The sequence below is a fragment of the Tyto alba genome, unplaced genomic scaffold (genome assembly GCF_018691265.1).
Source record: "Tyto alba isolate M040663 unplaced genomic scaffold, T.alba_DEE_v4.0 Super-Scaffold_3, whole genome shotgun sequence".
Lineage (NCBI taxonomy): Eukaryota > Metazoa > Chordata > Aves > Strigiformes > Tytonidae > Tyto > Tyto alba.
This window is the reverse complement of record NW_024881304.1, coordinates 12,342,405-12,357,912: the sequence shown is the minus strand read 5'-3', so window position 1 is coordinate 12,357,912 and position 15,508 is coordinate 12,342,405. Positions and strand designations below refer to the sequence as shown.

Genomic DNA, 15,508 nt, shown 5'->3' with positions numbered 1-15,508 from the left:
CTCTACAGAGGAATAATATATGGTTCCATTTTCTCCAGAAAAACTTCTACTAAAAAACAACAATCTATTTTGTGAGGGATTACTATTTGCTGATTGAGAGGTGTTTGGAGATGACGGGCACCTGATCTCATCCTAAGCTGTAAATTGCAGTAAATCCTGTATTTATTTACTTTTTACTTCAACCAAATAGGACATTATCCTGCCTTTGAGTTAACACTTTCAGTGCTTGCCTTAGTTGAGTACTACATGCCAAAGGAGTTGTTATCTACCATCACTGGACAAGGAACAGCACAGAGCCACCAGTTCATGTATGAAACAGCTAAAACACTAAATAGGATTACATGTCTCATAAGAGACAGAGAATCAGAATCATCCTGGTAAGCAGTCTTTAAGCTGAACTACATGTATGTAACAATCGTCTTGTTTCATGGGGCAATTGAAGGACAGGAAAAACACTGTGAAACAGCCTGAGATACTGCATTGTGTGTATGGGGGCAGGATGCGATGCCTCATCATTTTCTTGATGTTGGCATCCAAAGGCTGGGAGTAAGAAAAGTCTCAGTGGATATTTTCTTGAAGTCACAACCTATATTTGAATGCAGAAAACATGGCTTTGAATAAGTGTGTGCAAAAATTCACTTCTGAAACGGAAAACACTGGTTTTTTTTTTTTTTTCTTAAATAATCAAGAGCACTTTACCCTCCTGTATCCACAGGACCTGGCTGGCAGCCTTCTTCAGAACAGATTATCTTTGACTCAAAAGGTACATTTACTTTGGGATGGGTTTCTAATCAATAGAGGTCTCTAGGTGTTCTGAATGTGGGGAATGTATGTGGTAGGTTGGTACATTATGAACCTAAACAAAGAAGACTTATAAAACTAAATATTGTTTTATTGCCTATTTAAGACTTTGAGATGAAATGTTTGTATAAAGAAGGTGCATTATCCCAAGACAGTGGTTTTATTTCTGCTATTACTAACACAGTGTTACAAAGACCCAAAAGGTCTCTGTAAACTCTCCTCTGACTGAGCTATGAATTAAAGCCAAGATGAAATTCTCCCAGTAAGTCCCAATCACTGAGATGAGGCACTTGCCTTCAGAGGGGTGCTGGGCAATAAGGCTAGAGGTGGTCTCATTAATAGCAGAACTGGTTTATATCCGTGTATGTTTTTTTTCACCCAATGATAATGCCTGCAGGTGTAATTTCTTTTAGCACAGCACTTAAAAAATAATTGCTGCTGCTGTCTTTGGATGTGTTCAGCTGCTCCTTGTTCTGAACATCCCACAGGTTCTGAGGGATGATTTCTGTGCAGAGAGTAGCTGTTACCCTGGCAAATAAATGTCCACCCTCTGTTTAGAAATCTAATTTTCTTCCCTTATTTGTTGTGGGAAAAATTTCATGGCATTCTTGTCATAGAATTCCTTTTCTAGTTTTCCTGTGGTTTGTGCTCTCGCAATCTCTGCAATTATCTTTGGCACAGCAATTATTATTGTACCAGCTGTAATTCTTGCAATAGGTGATCCTAATGAAACATTGCTAGGTATCTTGTGAAATTCCAGCACTGGTGAGTACAGACCCTACCAGAGCATTTATTATTGACTTTGCTAATTTTTTGGGGTATGTACATGAAAGTTTTGATGGGATTTACCTCACATGTTATAACAAAGTTAATTTCCAAAATTATTTACCTCTGAACTGTGATCTTTTATCTAGAAAAGTACAGTTTATGGCAGGTGTTTAGGGATGAGTGTCTGCACAGTATGTTTTTCAATTGCTTGGTGCCTCAATTGAATAGCACCAGTTTTAGATTTATACATCACTGAAAAAAACACACTTAGGAAGCACTGCTCATGAGAAATATCTCTGTATTTCAACTACTGTTTTAATTATTACAAAATAATTTATTTTAATATATTGTCATTTCACATTTAACTTTTTGTAGATCTATTTCAATTATAGAGACTAGTTATATATATATATATATTAGTGGAGATCTTAAAAGTTGAATTTGCTTTTATATTTCTTTTATTTCTTTCATTTATATTGATTAAATGTCATACACTAAATAATTCCCATACCCATTAATATATGATTTGCCCAATAGTAATTACTTTGTCATCCTTACTTCCTCAGGCTATTTTCAACTTTAAGCCACTGTTAATCCATGACCTTAGTGCTTTTGTCTCCAGGTCTGAATTACATAAGCATTATGGAACAAGGATTGAAATGAACTACTCTTGGCTTTATTGTACAATTACAGTCAGCTGACTTTTCTATTTCCACTAACTAAAATGACAGAGTAAATTTAATTCCTTTATGAAAGGATCATAAGAATTTTATTTTTTTTTTCAGTATGGCAAGGCCAAATAAGAAATATATCTAAGGGGAAAGTAAAAATGGAGGAAAATAGCAACTGTCTGCTTTTCTGGGTGATCAGGATTGCTGCCAAGTGGACACAAAGGCAACTGAAGCAGGAATGTAGCCCGCACTCTGCAGTGGCCACTGCAATGGTAATTGAATAAAATCTGCTGAGAGAAAAAAACACAAAAAAAAAAAAAAACCAAAACCAAAAACAAAAACAAAAAACCACTTTGGTCATGGAGCTGAAATGGAACAGTTAGGTGCCTTTAAAGGTCCTTTTTGTAGTGTGTCTCCTCAAAGCCTTTCTCATTCCATGAGACTCTCCTAAAAGCAGAACACCTGCTGAATGTCAGGTTTCCTTTTGGATGTGGGAGCGCAGCATCATATAGCGTGGCCATGTCTCTAACAGGCTGGGGAGTTTGCTATTCCTCCTGTTCCAGGCAAGCCGTCTGATTCTCGTTTGAAATGCTATCTCTAAGCTGCTTTTGTTCAATTGCTTACTTTCATGAAAGGTTATAATCAAAGGGCCAGACTTTTGGAAGAGTTTGGCTCCCTTGTATGATACTGGTTTCCAAGTGGCATGTAAATAAGGGGTCACATTTTACAGAGAGAGTACTGCCCCACCATCAGTGCTGTAGGAAATCTGCTTTGCAGCTCCATGGCTGTATTTAGGGAGAAACATTGCTGACAGGCTGAGTCAGTGGCCAAAATTCTCCTCCCTTTATCCATATAACCACATGAAAGCTTGTGCCTCCTATCCACAGAGTGTGCATGAATAATTTGCTTGGCATGGGATTGGAGCTAGCTAGCACAATAACTATGCTTTTGTAGGCTCCATATGTCCCTTGCCTTAGAGCTTTTAAAATGATACAAAACTCTGGTACTGTGACTAAAATGAGAAAAGGCTGGGCAATGACTTCAGAAGCAATTGGGAGGGAGTGACCTAGAGCTCGTGAAAGAACTCTTGGCTTCAATGGTGTTGACCCAAGTCCATGAAGCTTAAGAGTTACATCCAGACCCTGTAGAGATCCTGGAATGACCCCTGCAGTCTGCAGAAGGTTTGGGGTTTTAATCACTGCAAAGGACTCCTAATTTCCAAACACTTCAGAAACACCAGACTCTTTAACTGTACTTCTCAAAATATCCTCAAGAAATAGATGTGCACACACATTGCTTAACTCTCTCTCTATGCACTGAACATTTTTGTAGTAGGAGAGTTCAGTAACAGCAGCATAAACCTTCTGTTTACATCTATAAACAAGATAAGGTACAAATTGTTGCAATACAAACTTCCTTGCTCTGGCCCTCCTCTGACCTCAGCTATAAACGACAAGGAGCCTCCTTTCTCACAGTTGCGGGAGACTCCAGTCTCTAGGGCAAAGTTTCAAACAGCAAATGTGCTTGCAAAATCTTCTGTGTGAATTTTTCCAACTGCTGTGCTATTCATACACCGCCCGGGGCTGAGGGGCTCATGGCTGTGTCATGATGGCCAGACACGGCTGTACTCACACTTGCAGGGTGCTCTAGACCCCTCCAGCTGCAGGCTGGTTGCATTTGCACGTATTTCTTGAAATCACGAAACGAGTTACATGCACTTTTGCCAAAGGGCTTGGGTGGAGAAGTGTGCCCTTGTACTGCATTTCAGACTAACTGACAGCAGACATCCGTGTCACTGTATCACACGCTCATGTCTTCTCCTGGAAGCTCTTTACTGGGTCAAATAAATTGGTTGCAAAATATCTAAAATTCTGCCAAGTAAACACAAGTATAATTAGATTAAAAAGCTACTCATGCATTGTCTTATTTTTATAGATTTCAATGGATGCAGAAAGAAAAAGATCTGGCAATAAGAGCTGGTTTCTAGGCACGGGAACCTGACTCCTTGGTGACCTGGACAGATGACACATGGCCTGAAGGAAGAACACAAGGAGAGGGCTGGGGCATGAGAAAAGTCTTAAGGAACAAGGCAGAAAAGCAAAAGGGGCTTCTGTCCTTGACTGCTGTAATTATAGCTCCATGCACCGAGAGATCTAGCAGCCCTTTTTGCTAAAAGCTCACAGCCATTGGCAACCCTAGTCTGGCTGCACATGCATGCCACTGAGGCTATGGTGTGGGGTTTTTTAATTAGAATTTGTTAATCTGGTATTTCCACAGCCATGTCTGTTCTGGGTGCTCAGTGGAAGCTAAACTATCATGTTTGGTATCTCTGTTACAATGTAGGGCCGTGCAAGGTCAAGCTTTTCAACACAATCACTGCCTTTGAAAAAGGGCAAGAGTTACCATAATGTTTGTATCTCCCCAGGAAAGACTCTGGTCCCTCTTCTCCTGGAGCAGCTCAGCAGAGGAACACAAGGTCATCACCTCTGGCACAGGTCACCCAACAGCAGATCCTCAGAGGACGGACTAGTGCTCAGGTACAACGCTGCTGTAAGCTTGCCTTGTTCTTATCCCATCACCATTGAATGGTCACTGTTGGCATGCCCTGGAGATGGCGTGAAATGGCCCTAACATGGTAGTACCACTTATGTGTCTAAGCAATTCGGAAGCTTCTCTCTTGTTCCTTGTGCGGTGCAGTGGGTTACAGGACAGCGTCTCAGGGATAGCTGCAAGAGAGAAGGGCCATGGTGACGATTCTTGGTCAGAGCTGTTATGATGCTGCCGAAGCAGCAGAGAGGTGGTGACACTGGATCCCTCCTGATGTTCTCGGTAGAAGCATGTCAGATCTTGAAAACTGCTGACTCCTGGCCCAGAGGCCTATTTTCGATTCATAGCGGTGTTCAAAAAAATTTCATGCTGTCAATTAGATACCACTGCTCTAAACCAGGTGGCTTTATATATACATAACTAGGGCTACAAAGTTACATTCTCACTGTTCAGAGAGGTTAATTAATTCACAGAATCAAACAGGATACGTATGCGTTTGTTTTAATGAGCCCAGTACTACACATCTGTTCTGGGGGGCTGGAGAGATGGGTGCCCTTTTGGCTCTTGGGGTGTTTGGTTGGCCCATGGGTGCTGGGAGATGCCAGCACGGCTCAAGAGCTATGTCGGGTCTAGAGCTCTCAGTCATGGGCCAGAATCTCCCTGTCCTGGTGTTGCATGAACTACGTTGTTGATAGATGAAATGTCTCAGATTTGGAAAATTCTGTTTTGAATACAAGCTTTGAGTTACAAAGAGCCGCGGACAGGAACGTGCTATGAAAACTGTATAGAAACACAAAGCTGCTGTTATGTACAAGTTTTCCCTCTCCCTGTAACAAATGTTACTCTTAACTGGCTGGCTAGCGTGGAGTAACGCATTAACTTAGTGTGATAAGGCAGGGGAACTCCGATACCAGCTCCATTTTCAGTCTTGTGTTTGTTCTGCAGTAAGCACAAAGGGGTCTTGGTCCCTTGATAGGCCTTGTCATGTCAAAACAATGTCAGTTAAGTCAACAAATCCATTTATGTTACAGTCATTTCCAAGTCATGCTTCCTCCCTTTAAAAATTCTGGATGGAAATGTTAGGGATATTTAAGAATTAAGCTGATAAAACATGGGGAGAAAACATGGAAACAGCTGGCTCACAAACTTGAGCCTGATTCCCATTACCAACATTCAGTAATGTTATTTATATTCTAGTGTATACAGAAAGTAGAGAGGCCTGAAAAATATGACACGTATATCACAACATACATGTATTGTAGGACAGGAAATTACCTCCTTAGCAGAGCTGCCATATCTCCAGGCATACGAGATGTGCTGCCCACGTCTACATCTCCTTGGGTCTGCAGGTGATGAGGAGCTCTGGCAGAGCTGTGGTTATCAGGAAAGCCCAAATGGTCCAGATCCTCTAAATACATATGGGTAACACTTCTAGCTGGAAAAGAAAGGCTGTGCCCTTAAACTGGGTATATGGGAGCTCTATTCCTGGTGTCATCAAATTTAGCTCCTGATACTGTAGGTAACAGTGCTATAATTCTTATTGAAAACTGATCACACTTTGTTTTAGAAGTAAAATGGGTGTATGAAAGCAACACCTAGATTACTGAAAGGTTGCTAAGCTCTTTCAGCCATACTGCCCATTCCTACCAGCATCCTTACGGATCCTGTCCCAGCTCATCCCTCTTTGAAACAAAAAGGCAAAGTAAGGCTTGGTTTAAAAGTCTTGGGAATTTTCAGGACTGATCCATGTTTTTGTGTGCTTAGAGTTGACAAAATTAGTTGCTTGCTTCATTGACTGAAAACAGATAAAAAGAAATACCTTCTTGTGCAACGAATAATTCACCAGTGAAAGGAAGTGCTTCAGTATAGTATTTGGGATGAAAGCTGCATAATGTTTGTCTCCATGAGGCAATCTGCTACCTATAAAGTTAAAAGAAGGTATTCCTGCTGGCTGTCCTCTCTTCAGGAAAAAAAAAAAAAAAAAAAAAAAAAACAAAGACACAAAAAACCCCTACTCTTAACACTGGCTACATTCAGAAACAGCCTACGTTTTAAGTAATTAAAACTGATGATCCTAACAAACATTCGCCTCCGAAGAAATAGTCTATTATAAATGTAAACTCTCAAAATCCTTCCAGGCATACTAGCACAACTGTCTCCTAAAAATTCTTCCCAAGCCATCTGGTGCCTTATCTTTGTAGCCAAGCCATACAATAACTTTAAAAGAGGATTGTTGCTAGCAGGCTTTAGTCTCAGGACTATATGCTCACTTGGAAGTATCACAGCTAGCTCTGAACCTGTCAGCCAGGCAGCTCTGGCTCTGTGAATACTCCATTTCTTTCTGTCACGACCCAAGATGTCCAGCTGTGGTTCTTTGGGGAGATCCCTTCCTTGTGTGGTTTGCAAAGGGAGTGAAGGAGTTACAGGGAGAAGCTGGAGAAGCTGTGTAGTTCCAAACAGGGATTTACACTCCATTAATTCTCTCTACGGCGGCCCAGCCTGAGTGGCATGATATGAATGTGGTTATGAAGGCTGCAGCCGATCCACATCATTCGTGTAGCTCTCCCTGCACCTGCAAGGGGAACGTATGGATTCCAGGTTTGTTCCTACACAGCCTTTGACATCAAAAAAAAAGGATTTTAGTGAGTGAGAAGGCAGGAAGGTGTGGAGTAGAGGTGGCTGATGGAAACAGCTGGAGAGGACAACTCTGTTTCAGCTTTGCAGATCATCCAGAGTTTGCTCTCCCTTGGTTGCATCCCCCTACTTCTGAGCCTGCTCCTTAACACCTCACCTAAATTCCATCATTCAAGAAACACTAAATTCTTACTGTTAAGAGCCCTATTTTAGTTGCAAAAGCAGAGCCTGGTAGTGAAGTAACAAGGCCAAGGCTGCAGGCACCTGACAGCAAAGCAATGATCCAGGCACAAAAAGTATTGAGGGATCCTGTGTTAGCTGTACCCAACTGCTCAGGAGGGGCGATGGCCATCGTGAGAAAAGGACAGGTTGTTGCAGAGTGTGTGGCTGAAAATAGAACTTGCTCACCACTCGTTCATCCAGAGCAAACACAACATAGTTGGGGAGAGACCAAATCCCTTTTTTAGAATTTTGTCACATGTTTATATGCTGACTCTCCACTGCCTAAGCATCCCCAGTCTGTTCCTTATCAATGTTGCTTTCAGAGGAAATGAGGAAACTAGGTGCAAGAGTGTAGGAGCACGTGTAGGAGGAGAGCTCCTTCCTCACCACATCCTGAACTCAGCAAGTTGGAGACTTGGTGGAAGTTGCATCTGCAGCATCATATTTAAGCAGCGTCTCTTATTCCTTTAGCATCAGGGGAGCAATCCCACATTGCTGCTCTGGTTTGGTGCACCTTCTGACTGTAGTAATGATACGATGCCAGCAGTTGTACCAAGTGATGGAGCTACCATTAAATTATCTTCCTCTCTGTGCCAGTCTGTGCTGGCAACCCTCAGCTACCTGGGTAGCATTTTAGAATGCCCTGGTTTTCGGTGCTGCACCGTAGGGAACGGACCCATTTTTCAAAGTTAGAGAGAAATGTTTTTTCAAGCTCCATAATCTTGGTAATGAACTACTGGGTGTTATACATGCTTGTCAGGTGGATATTAATGAGCATGATGTGATGCTGTAAAATAGCTCCTGGAAATGACACAGAGGCCCCGATTCTGCACTTCTTCAAGCCAGTAGAAGTTTTGTTGATGAATTTTCACAGGAGCTGGATCAGGCCTAAAACATTCCCATTTTTTAGCCATTGACACTTTTTTGTTGATGGTTTTATAACTGGTACAGACTTCCTACCACTATACAAATACAACAACATCACAAACACTTCCCCCAGGGAGATGTCTTTGCTTTTAGCTGACTACCTTGTGACACCCCTAGGGAAACCAAACAGCTTAAGGAAAAAGAACTTGGTATCTGTAAAGCTGCTTAGCTTTTCTACTACTCTAATGGATATTTGTATTTTATTATCTCTGGAGACAATCTACTATTTGGGGAAGGAATGAAAACAACTCTCCTAAAATAGAGTTTTACAGTTTAATGATCCCTGCACAGAAATATTACATTGTATGCTTATGCTACATGAGAGCTTAAGTGGGGGGTAGAACGGATCACAGGGTCAGAGCTCCACGATTCCATGCCCTTTGCCAAATTAACCATCTCAGTCTCCTCTTTGTAAGGTGATGGTGATACCTTGCAGAGCTGTTATGATAATTAGTTTATATGAAGAAAAGTACATGGCTCGAGGGGTAAAGCATTTTGTACCTGCAGAACTTCCAAAATTCCAAGGTTGCCTTTCGGCGTGGGATTACAGAACATCTGCTCTGCTTAGTCTTCATAGTATTACTATTAACATTTTGGCAAAGACACCTGGAACACAGCATAGATGCACGTGTACATAATATCAGAAGTCAAAAGGAGCGTATTCAGGTTCTGTTTGATTTAAAGCATGTCAAACACAAAAGATAAACCAATATAATGTTTAGCTTGATGGCTTAATTTGCACAAAAATGGGAAGATCCAGAATTAAGTGTTTCTCAGGTGCTTTAGGATCTGCCCCAGGTAGTAAAACTTTTTACCTGTAGTAAAAAGGGTAGGGAATGGGGTCTATAAATGCTTGTCAGGCCAAAGGCACTGCCAGGCTGCAGTGGGACACAGAAGTTAGGCTACTCTGAGCATGTGTTTTCTCCAACGCAGACAAGAGGTGTAAGCAAAAGGAGCAGTGTGTGAATGGTCTGCGGCAATGCTGGGAGCAAGGGAGGGGCAAGCTGGAACCACCAGTTTTAAGTGGAAGGCCTCAAGGGATCATTATGTCCATCCATGCTGACCTGAAGCTTAAAATCCCACACATTTGCAGCATCTACGTGGGCTCTGCTGTTCCTCCCACCCAGTCCCTAGTTCCTACTCATGTATCTGTTTTCCAGGGTCAAAGTTGTTTCTAAGGAAAACTGAGAGCCAGTTTCCTTGCATATGAGCAAAGCAATATGAGAGACTTGTTTTGCTTTTCTTCCTTCACCTTCTGTTCCCAAATGGTGGTTCCCCACCCAGGCAAGGAGCTGGGATGATGTCTGCAAGGACAGGGTTTTATTTGCATTTCAACTGCACCCAGCTTGCGCCTCTGTGCAGAGGGATGGCTCCCACAGGACACAGCTCTGGCTGCAATGCACTGGCTGGGAAGACATTTAAGTTGCACAGTTTGACCCAGGACCAAGCTGGAGGATATTGGTATCTTATTTGCCTGGGTGACCTTGGATTAGTCATTTCAATGTGCACATCTCAGTATTCAGGATGTGACCAAGAGTTTAATTCTTCTCTGCAGCATCCTGGCACATCATTTACATCTCTCTCTGCCACCAACCCTAAAATGGGGACCAGGATACAGGTCTGAAGAAGGTAAAGCTGTGACAGCAGCGATTGAAGTGCTGTGCTGGCATTGCAGTGAAGGGCAGGTACCACTTCCCAGCCTTCTATGGGTCAGAGGAGCAAACCCCCAACCAGCCAAGCGATGCAGACCTCGATGGCAGCAGCACACTATGAGGGGCACGGCTCGGGGTAAGAACAGAGAGCCCCACAGAGGAAGAAGGAGCTTAAATGGCTACCATACATGAGTTAAACTGTATATTTAAATCCTTTTAGCTGGATCAAAAATAGTTGGTTTGGCACGGATAACAAGTTTAAAAATTAAGTATATACCAAGTACTTTAAAAGTCTCAGCTCCTCTAAACAAATGCGAAAGGCTTAAAAATCCAACTTTAAAATCCAGCCTTGCCACAATTGCTGAAAATGTCCTTTAAAGATAGACCTTTATGTGAGCAGAGCAGCTTCCTAAACTTGAGAGGAAGACAGCACAGAGCAGTATCCTTGTTACCATCATAGGCAGATGAGCAAGGGAGGTGGAAAACCAGTCAGCAGACAGTTGGTGTTTGAAGGGAATTAAATCTTTCACTTTCTGACCACACAGATTAGACACGAGGAGAAAATGTTTGCTGTCTTTGGTTATCTTGTGGCACTGAAGAGCAGCCATCAAAGGGAAACAGTGTGCCTTCTGGGATAATCGTTGGGCAAGGGACTGGATGCAGCAGATAAAGGAAGATGACGCTTACACTGAGAGGCTGAGCGGCAAAAACCAAAGATTAGTGACTGGGGATTGCCCTCACCTATGGGGAAAAGGAAATGGTACGAGAATGAAAGCAACGCAAAAACCTCAGGAAATTTGGGATCATTGAATGTAGTCTCGAAACAGCGCGTACTGCCTTAAATTTCCCATTGAAGTTTTGCTGTTGTGATCAAGTTCACATTTTGTAGTTTATAGAGGAGGCATTTGCTGCAGCTCAACTTTTGCAGTATTTATGTAGGCAAAATTCCCAGTGTTTTAAGGGGATTTTTCCATGAGTAGGTATGGGCTCTTTAGGGGTTACTTTCGACTGGGTGAGGACTTGGAGTCTGCACAATTACCATACCGTAAGTATTAATAGATCCTTCCTAATAGGAAAGTTATTTGAATTTAAGATTGTAGCTTAGTTTCTCTAAACTCCACATAATCTATTTACTTACACTACAGCTTTCCTTCTGCACTTCCTAATCTCCAGCAGTAAAGATTCAAAACGCCGCACAAGATGCAACTCCTGTGTGTATCAGTGGAAATGGCACTGTAAGTAAGTAACGCCATGCTCCTGGAACACATTTAGTGCCATTGCAAAGCCAGGATTTGGTCCTGGGAGCAATTCAGCCCAACTCTGCCCTATAATTGAGACCTAATCAGTCCCTCCGTGGGCCAGCTCCTCTCTTCTGAAAGATGGAGGGGTTTTGTTTCTTGCCTACCCTCGAGTCTGTACGTGCCAAGGTTTCAGATCAGTGAGTGAGCCTGTGAGGATGCTTCTCCACGTGACGGCCTCGCTTCATTCAGCTCAGTGCCAAACTGAAAACAGTCTTACCCACCCAAGTCAGAGGTATGTGCTGCCACTTTGCACCCCGTGCCGGCTCCTGAGCTCCTTTGAACCCCACCTCAGAGCCAAATTAACTGGTTACCTTGTAGAAAACTAACTAAAGAAAAAAAGCAAAGTTTTGATAGGTTGTCCTGTGTCAATGAGCTGAAGAGCAGCAAGGCAGCTCCTACCAGCACCGGACCCAGCACAAGGGGATGCTGAGGCTGAGAGATGTGGGATGCAGGGTGCGTGTAAAACAGGAACAGTAGCTGCCCTGGGGCACTCTGCAACCCAGATAAAACAGCAGCAGACCTGTTTCCCAACACCATCCTGATCCAAGGACAAGGAGATGAGTGAAGTTTGTACCCCTCTCCCCCAGACACTGGCAGGACTAGCTCCACGTAAGCCTCCTCCCCTCCCCTCTGACTCAGCCCTAATGCTATGCTCAGCTTTTCACTCTCCTTCCTCAGGCAACTCAGGTCACTTTTCTTCACTCCCTCCTCGCTGACTGGCAGCTTGATATCACTCAACACGCCCAACTGTCCGCGCCAGCACCCCTGGGATACGTGTCCGCTCCCATCTGAGCGCAGGATACGGCCTCCCCCTCCCTTGCCATGACTTCTCAGGCTGTCTCCCGAGCTCAGCACCCTGTATCCCTCTCCCTGTGAAGTCTGAAAGTTTTGGGGCCCACATGGAAATTGTGGGAAGGTGCTGGAAGACTGTGAGGAGTTCGGTAATGTACAGGGTGCTCCCGCTAGCCCGGCAGAGCAGCACCACAGCTTTGAGAGCAGATATTACTCCTGCTACGAGTTAAGTCATTTATTTGACAATGAGACAGGGAAAGCCTGAAGGAAAGAGTCAGAGCAAGGAAACATGCCTGGAGGGAAGCCTGGGCTGCCATTCGATGATGTTGTGAGATTCTTCTTTTTGTTCATCCAGCAGTCCAAGGACCTCAGTGGCTTTTCTGACTCAGTCAGGACACAGTTCAGTGTGGGAAGGGTGGGGATGCCACGTTCTTTCATGCTGAGCCAGGAAAGGCCATGCAAGCCAGGGTTTTACGTGGCAGCTCCAGCAGACTGAAGTTATTTTAGAATAGTTTGGTCTTTCTCCTCTTCTGAGGAGTTCTTTCTTAATGTATATGCATGAGTAAGCAATTAGCTGCAAGGATAGAAAGATATCACCGTGCAGGCCCTTTGCAGCATTAAAATGAATCTGTTCCAGGTTATAAACAGGTAAGTGCATGGAGATTCAACCACGTTTGGCTTTTGGGAAGAGCTGTTCCCGGCAATAGATGATACCTACCAGAATGGGCACATCACTGCTCCTACGCACCCATGATGGAAGGAGGGAGACACCTCTGCTGCCCAGAACTGGGGGACCGTCAGGCAGCCGTGGCTGGGCTCACGCCAGCCCTAAGGCTGGACACAGTGAGAAGACCCAACACCGTTGTCGGAGGTGACTGATCACGAGGCAACTCAAGCCTGGAAGCATCGCAGCTTTGCCAAGTCCCCAAAGCCAATATGGGTGAGTTATCTTAATGTAAGCATCCGAGACTTAAATTAAATATGGTTTATACGTGTGGGTATAATGCCAGGCTGGGAGGTTATGTGCCATTACAGCTTGCCCAAACGGTGTGCTAAGTTGGGGCTCCACCAGCGTGGAGATTCCTGCCCCGTGCTCTGCTGTGACAAAGTTGAGGGAAGAAAGTACAGAACTTTAAAATTTTTTACGGAAGTGCAAATCCAAACTTCCAACCATCTATCTTCTTTTGCCTTGTCTACAGGCTTTAAATTTCATTGCATCTTTCCCCGTTTTGAACAAAAAACCCCACAAACCAACCCGAACCCAAGGTTTTGGGGTTTAGTTTGAGGGAGGGTAAAAGACAATGCTTAATTACACTTAGCTCCAAAGGATGTCTTAAATTTTTATAGAAAACTTCCAAATTTTAAACCAAACCGAAATAAACTATGATAAGGAAATAATCTTTCTTTTCCTTCAGGGTGCCTGAAAACTGCATAACATAAAAATAACCCTAAACAAAAGTTGCTTTAAGAACCTTCTATCTGAGAAATGTAGAAGAAAACAACCACTAAGGAAAGTGTCACACAGGGGATTCTTCGATTGTTGGTACGCTTCTTCGAGCTGTCTTTAAAAAAGAAAAAAAAAAAAAAAACAGAAGGAAAACCGTCATTTATGTAAGGAAACTCGGCTCTCCTCCCGGTGAGCAACAAAGTGGCTCTTCCCCCCGGGACCTGGCAGCTCGGGCAGCAGCCGGTGCCGCTCTGCCCGGGCCACTTGGCTTTTTTAAAACCACTTGCAAGGAGCCGGCGGGGAGCGGCCGGGGTTGCCCGGGCCAGGGGTGCGGGGCCGCAGCTCGGCTCCCCACTTGCTCACCCCGTCCAGCCCCAGCGAGGGCTTTTCCTGGCGAAAACCTGCGATTGCGGCTTTCCTCGAGAATGAAAGAAAGTGACATGTTGGAAGAGGGGGGGGGGGGGGGGGGGTGAAGAGGAGGAAGGGCTGTCCCTGCTCTTGCAGGGCGGGATCTTTTCTCCTCCTTGATCTATGGAGCCCGCCCCCTTAAATTGGCTCCCGGGAGCGCCCCGTCCACCAGCCCGACGGGGGGAGAGGCGAAAAGCGAGGGAGAGCAGGCAGGCGGGCGGGCGGCCGGCTCCCCCGTCCCGGCCCGTCGGTCCCGGCCCGTCCGCCCCCGCGCATCATGCGCGGCCCCCGGCGCCCCGTGCCCCGCCGGCCCGCCCGCCCCTAACACCGCCCGGCTCCAGCGCCTTCCCCCCCTCCGGGGGCGGGGAGGGGGGAGAAAGGGGGCGGAAAAAAAAAAAAAAAAAGAAAAAAAAAAAAAAAAAAAAAGGTTGGAGGGGGGGGTGGGAAAGGGAGGAAAAAAGAAGGAGGAAAAGAAGAGTCAAGCGGGGGAAGGCTGCTCTCCTCTGAGAACAGCGCGCAGCACCATGCAGCTGGCGCCGCTGGCGCTGGCACTCACCACGCTCTTCATCGACGGCTTGAGGATAGGAGCGAGGAGGCAGAAGCTGCACCCCAGGCAAGGTAAGAGGGTCTTCGTGGGGGGGGGGGGGGGGGGGGGGGGAGCGAGGGGGTGCTGGGCTGCCACCCCCCGCGGGGGTTGGGGGGTGCTCGGCCTCCCCACTCAGGGGCATGTGCTTCCCTTCCCTTGGCAGCCAAGCTGCTGGAGAAGCTCAGCGAGTACGAGATCGTGACTCCTACCCGGGTGAATGAGTTTGGCGAGCCCTTCCCCACCGATGTCCACTTCAGGCGGCGGCGGCGGAGCACCAGCGCGGCCCCCGACGCCTGGACGGCCGCCGCCTCCGCCTCCCCCAAGGCGCACTACAGGCTCTCCGCCTTCGGGCAGCAGTTCCTCTTCAACCTGACGGCCAGCTCGGCCTTCATCGCCCCGCTCTTCACCGTCAGCCTCCTGGGAGAACCCGCCGCCGACCAACGGCGCCTCTACGCCGAGGCGGCCGACGCCGACGTGAAGCACTGCTTTTACCGGGGGCACGTCAACGCCCGCCCGCGGCACACCGCCGTCATCAGCCTCTGCTCCGGGATGGTGAGACCCCCGGCCCGCTCCCGGCTCCGGCCCCGGCCCCGCCGGGCGCCCAGCGGAGCCGCGCCGGGGCGGAAGCGCGGAGGAGGAGGAGGAGGAGGAGGAGGAGGGAGGAGCAGGGCGAGGGAGGGTGGGCAGAAGGATGGGGACGGCCCCTTCCCTTCACCCCCCCCCCCCCCCCCCCGCCCGAGGCTGCGGGATGG

The 15,508-nt window shown here is 45.9% G+C and overlaps 1 protein-coding gene and 2 long non-coding RNA genes across 5 annotated transcripts in view; 2 read left to right on the top strand and 1 right to left on the bottom strand.

Annotated features, from left to right (window-relative positions):
* Window positions 1-4,171: 4,171 nt before the first annotated feature.
* Window positions 4,172-13,824, top strand: LOC122154032. Its single transcript, XR_006165950.1, has 2 exons — window positions 4,172-4,777; window positions 10,126-13,824. It is a non-coding gene; the product is annotated as an uncharacterized LOC122154032 (long non-coding RNA).
* Window positions 12,536-15,080, bottom strand: LOC122154033. Its single transcript, XR_006165951.1, has 2 exons — window positions 14,966-15,080; window positions 12,536-13,873 (listed from the first exon to the last, which is right to left on the bottom strand). It is a non-coding gene; the product is annotated as an uncharacterized LOC122154033 (long non-coding RNA).
* The window catches only part of ADAMTS9 (ADAM metallopeptidase with thrombospondin type 1 motif 9), an 85,600-nt gene continuing 84,684 nt past the window's right edge, over window positions 14,593-15,508 (top strand). For all 3 annotated transcript variants that reach the window (XM_042799416.1, XM_042799415.1, XM_042799417.1), the window contains exons 1-2: window positions 14,593-14,788; window positions 14,920-15,308. In XM_042799416.1, the coding sequence (XP_042655350.1) occupies window positions 14,695-14,788; window positions 14,920-15,308 (483 nt within the window). In that variant the 5' untranslated portion in view covers window positions 14,593-14,694. The remainder of the gene's footprint in view (window positions 14,789-14,919; window positions 15,309-15,508) is intronic.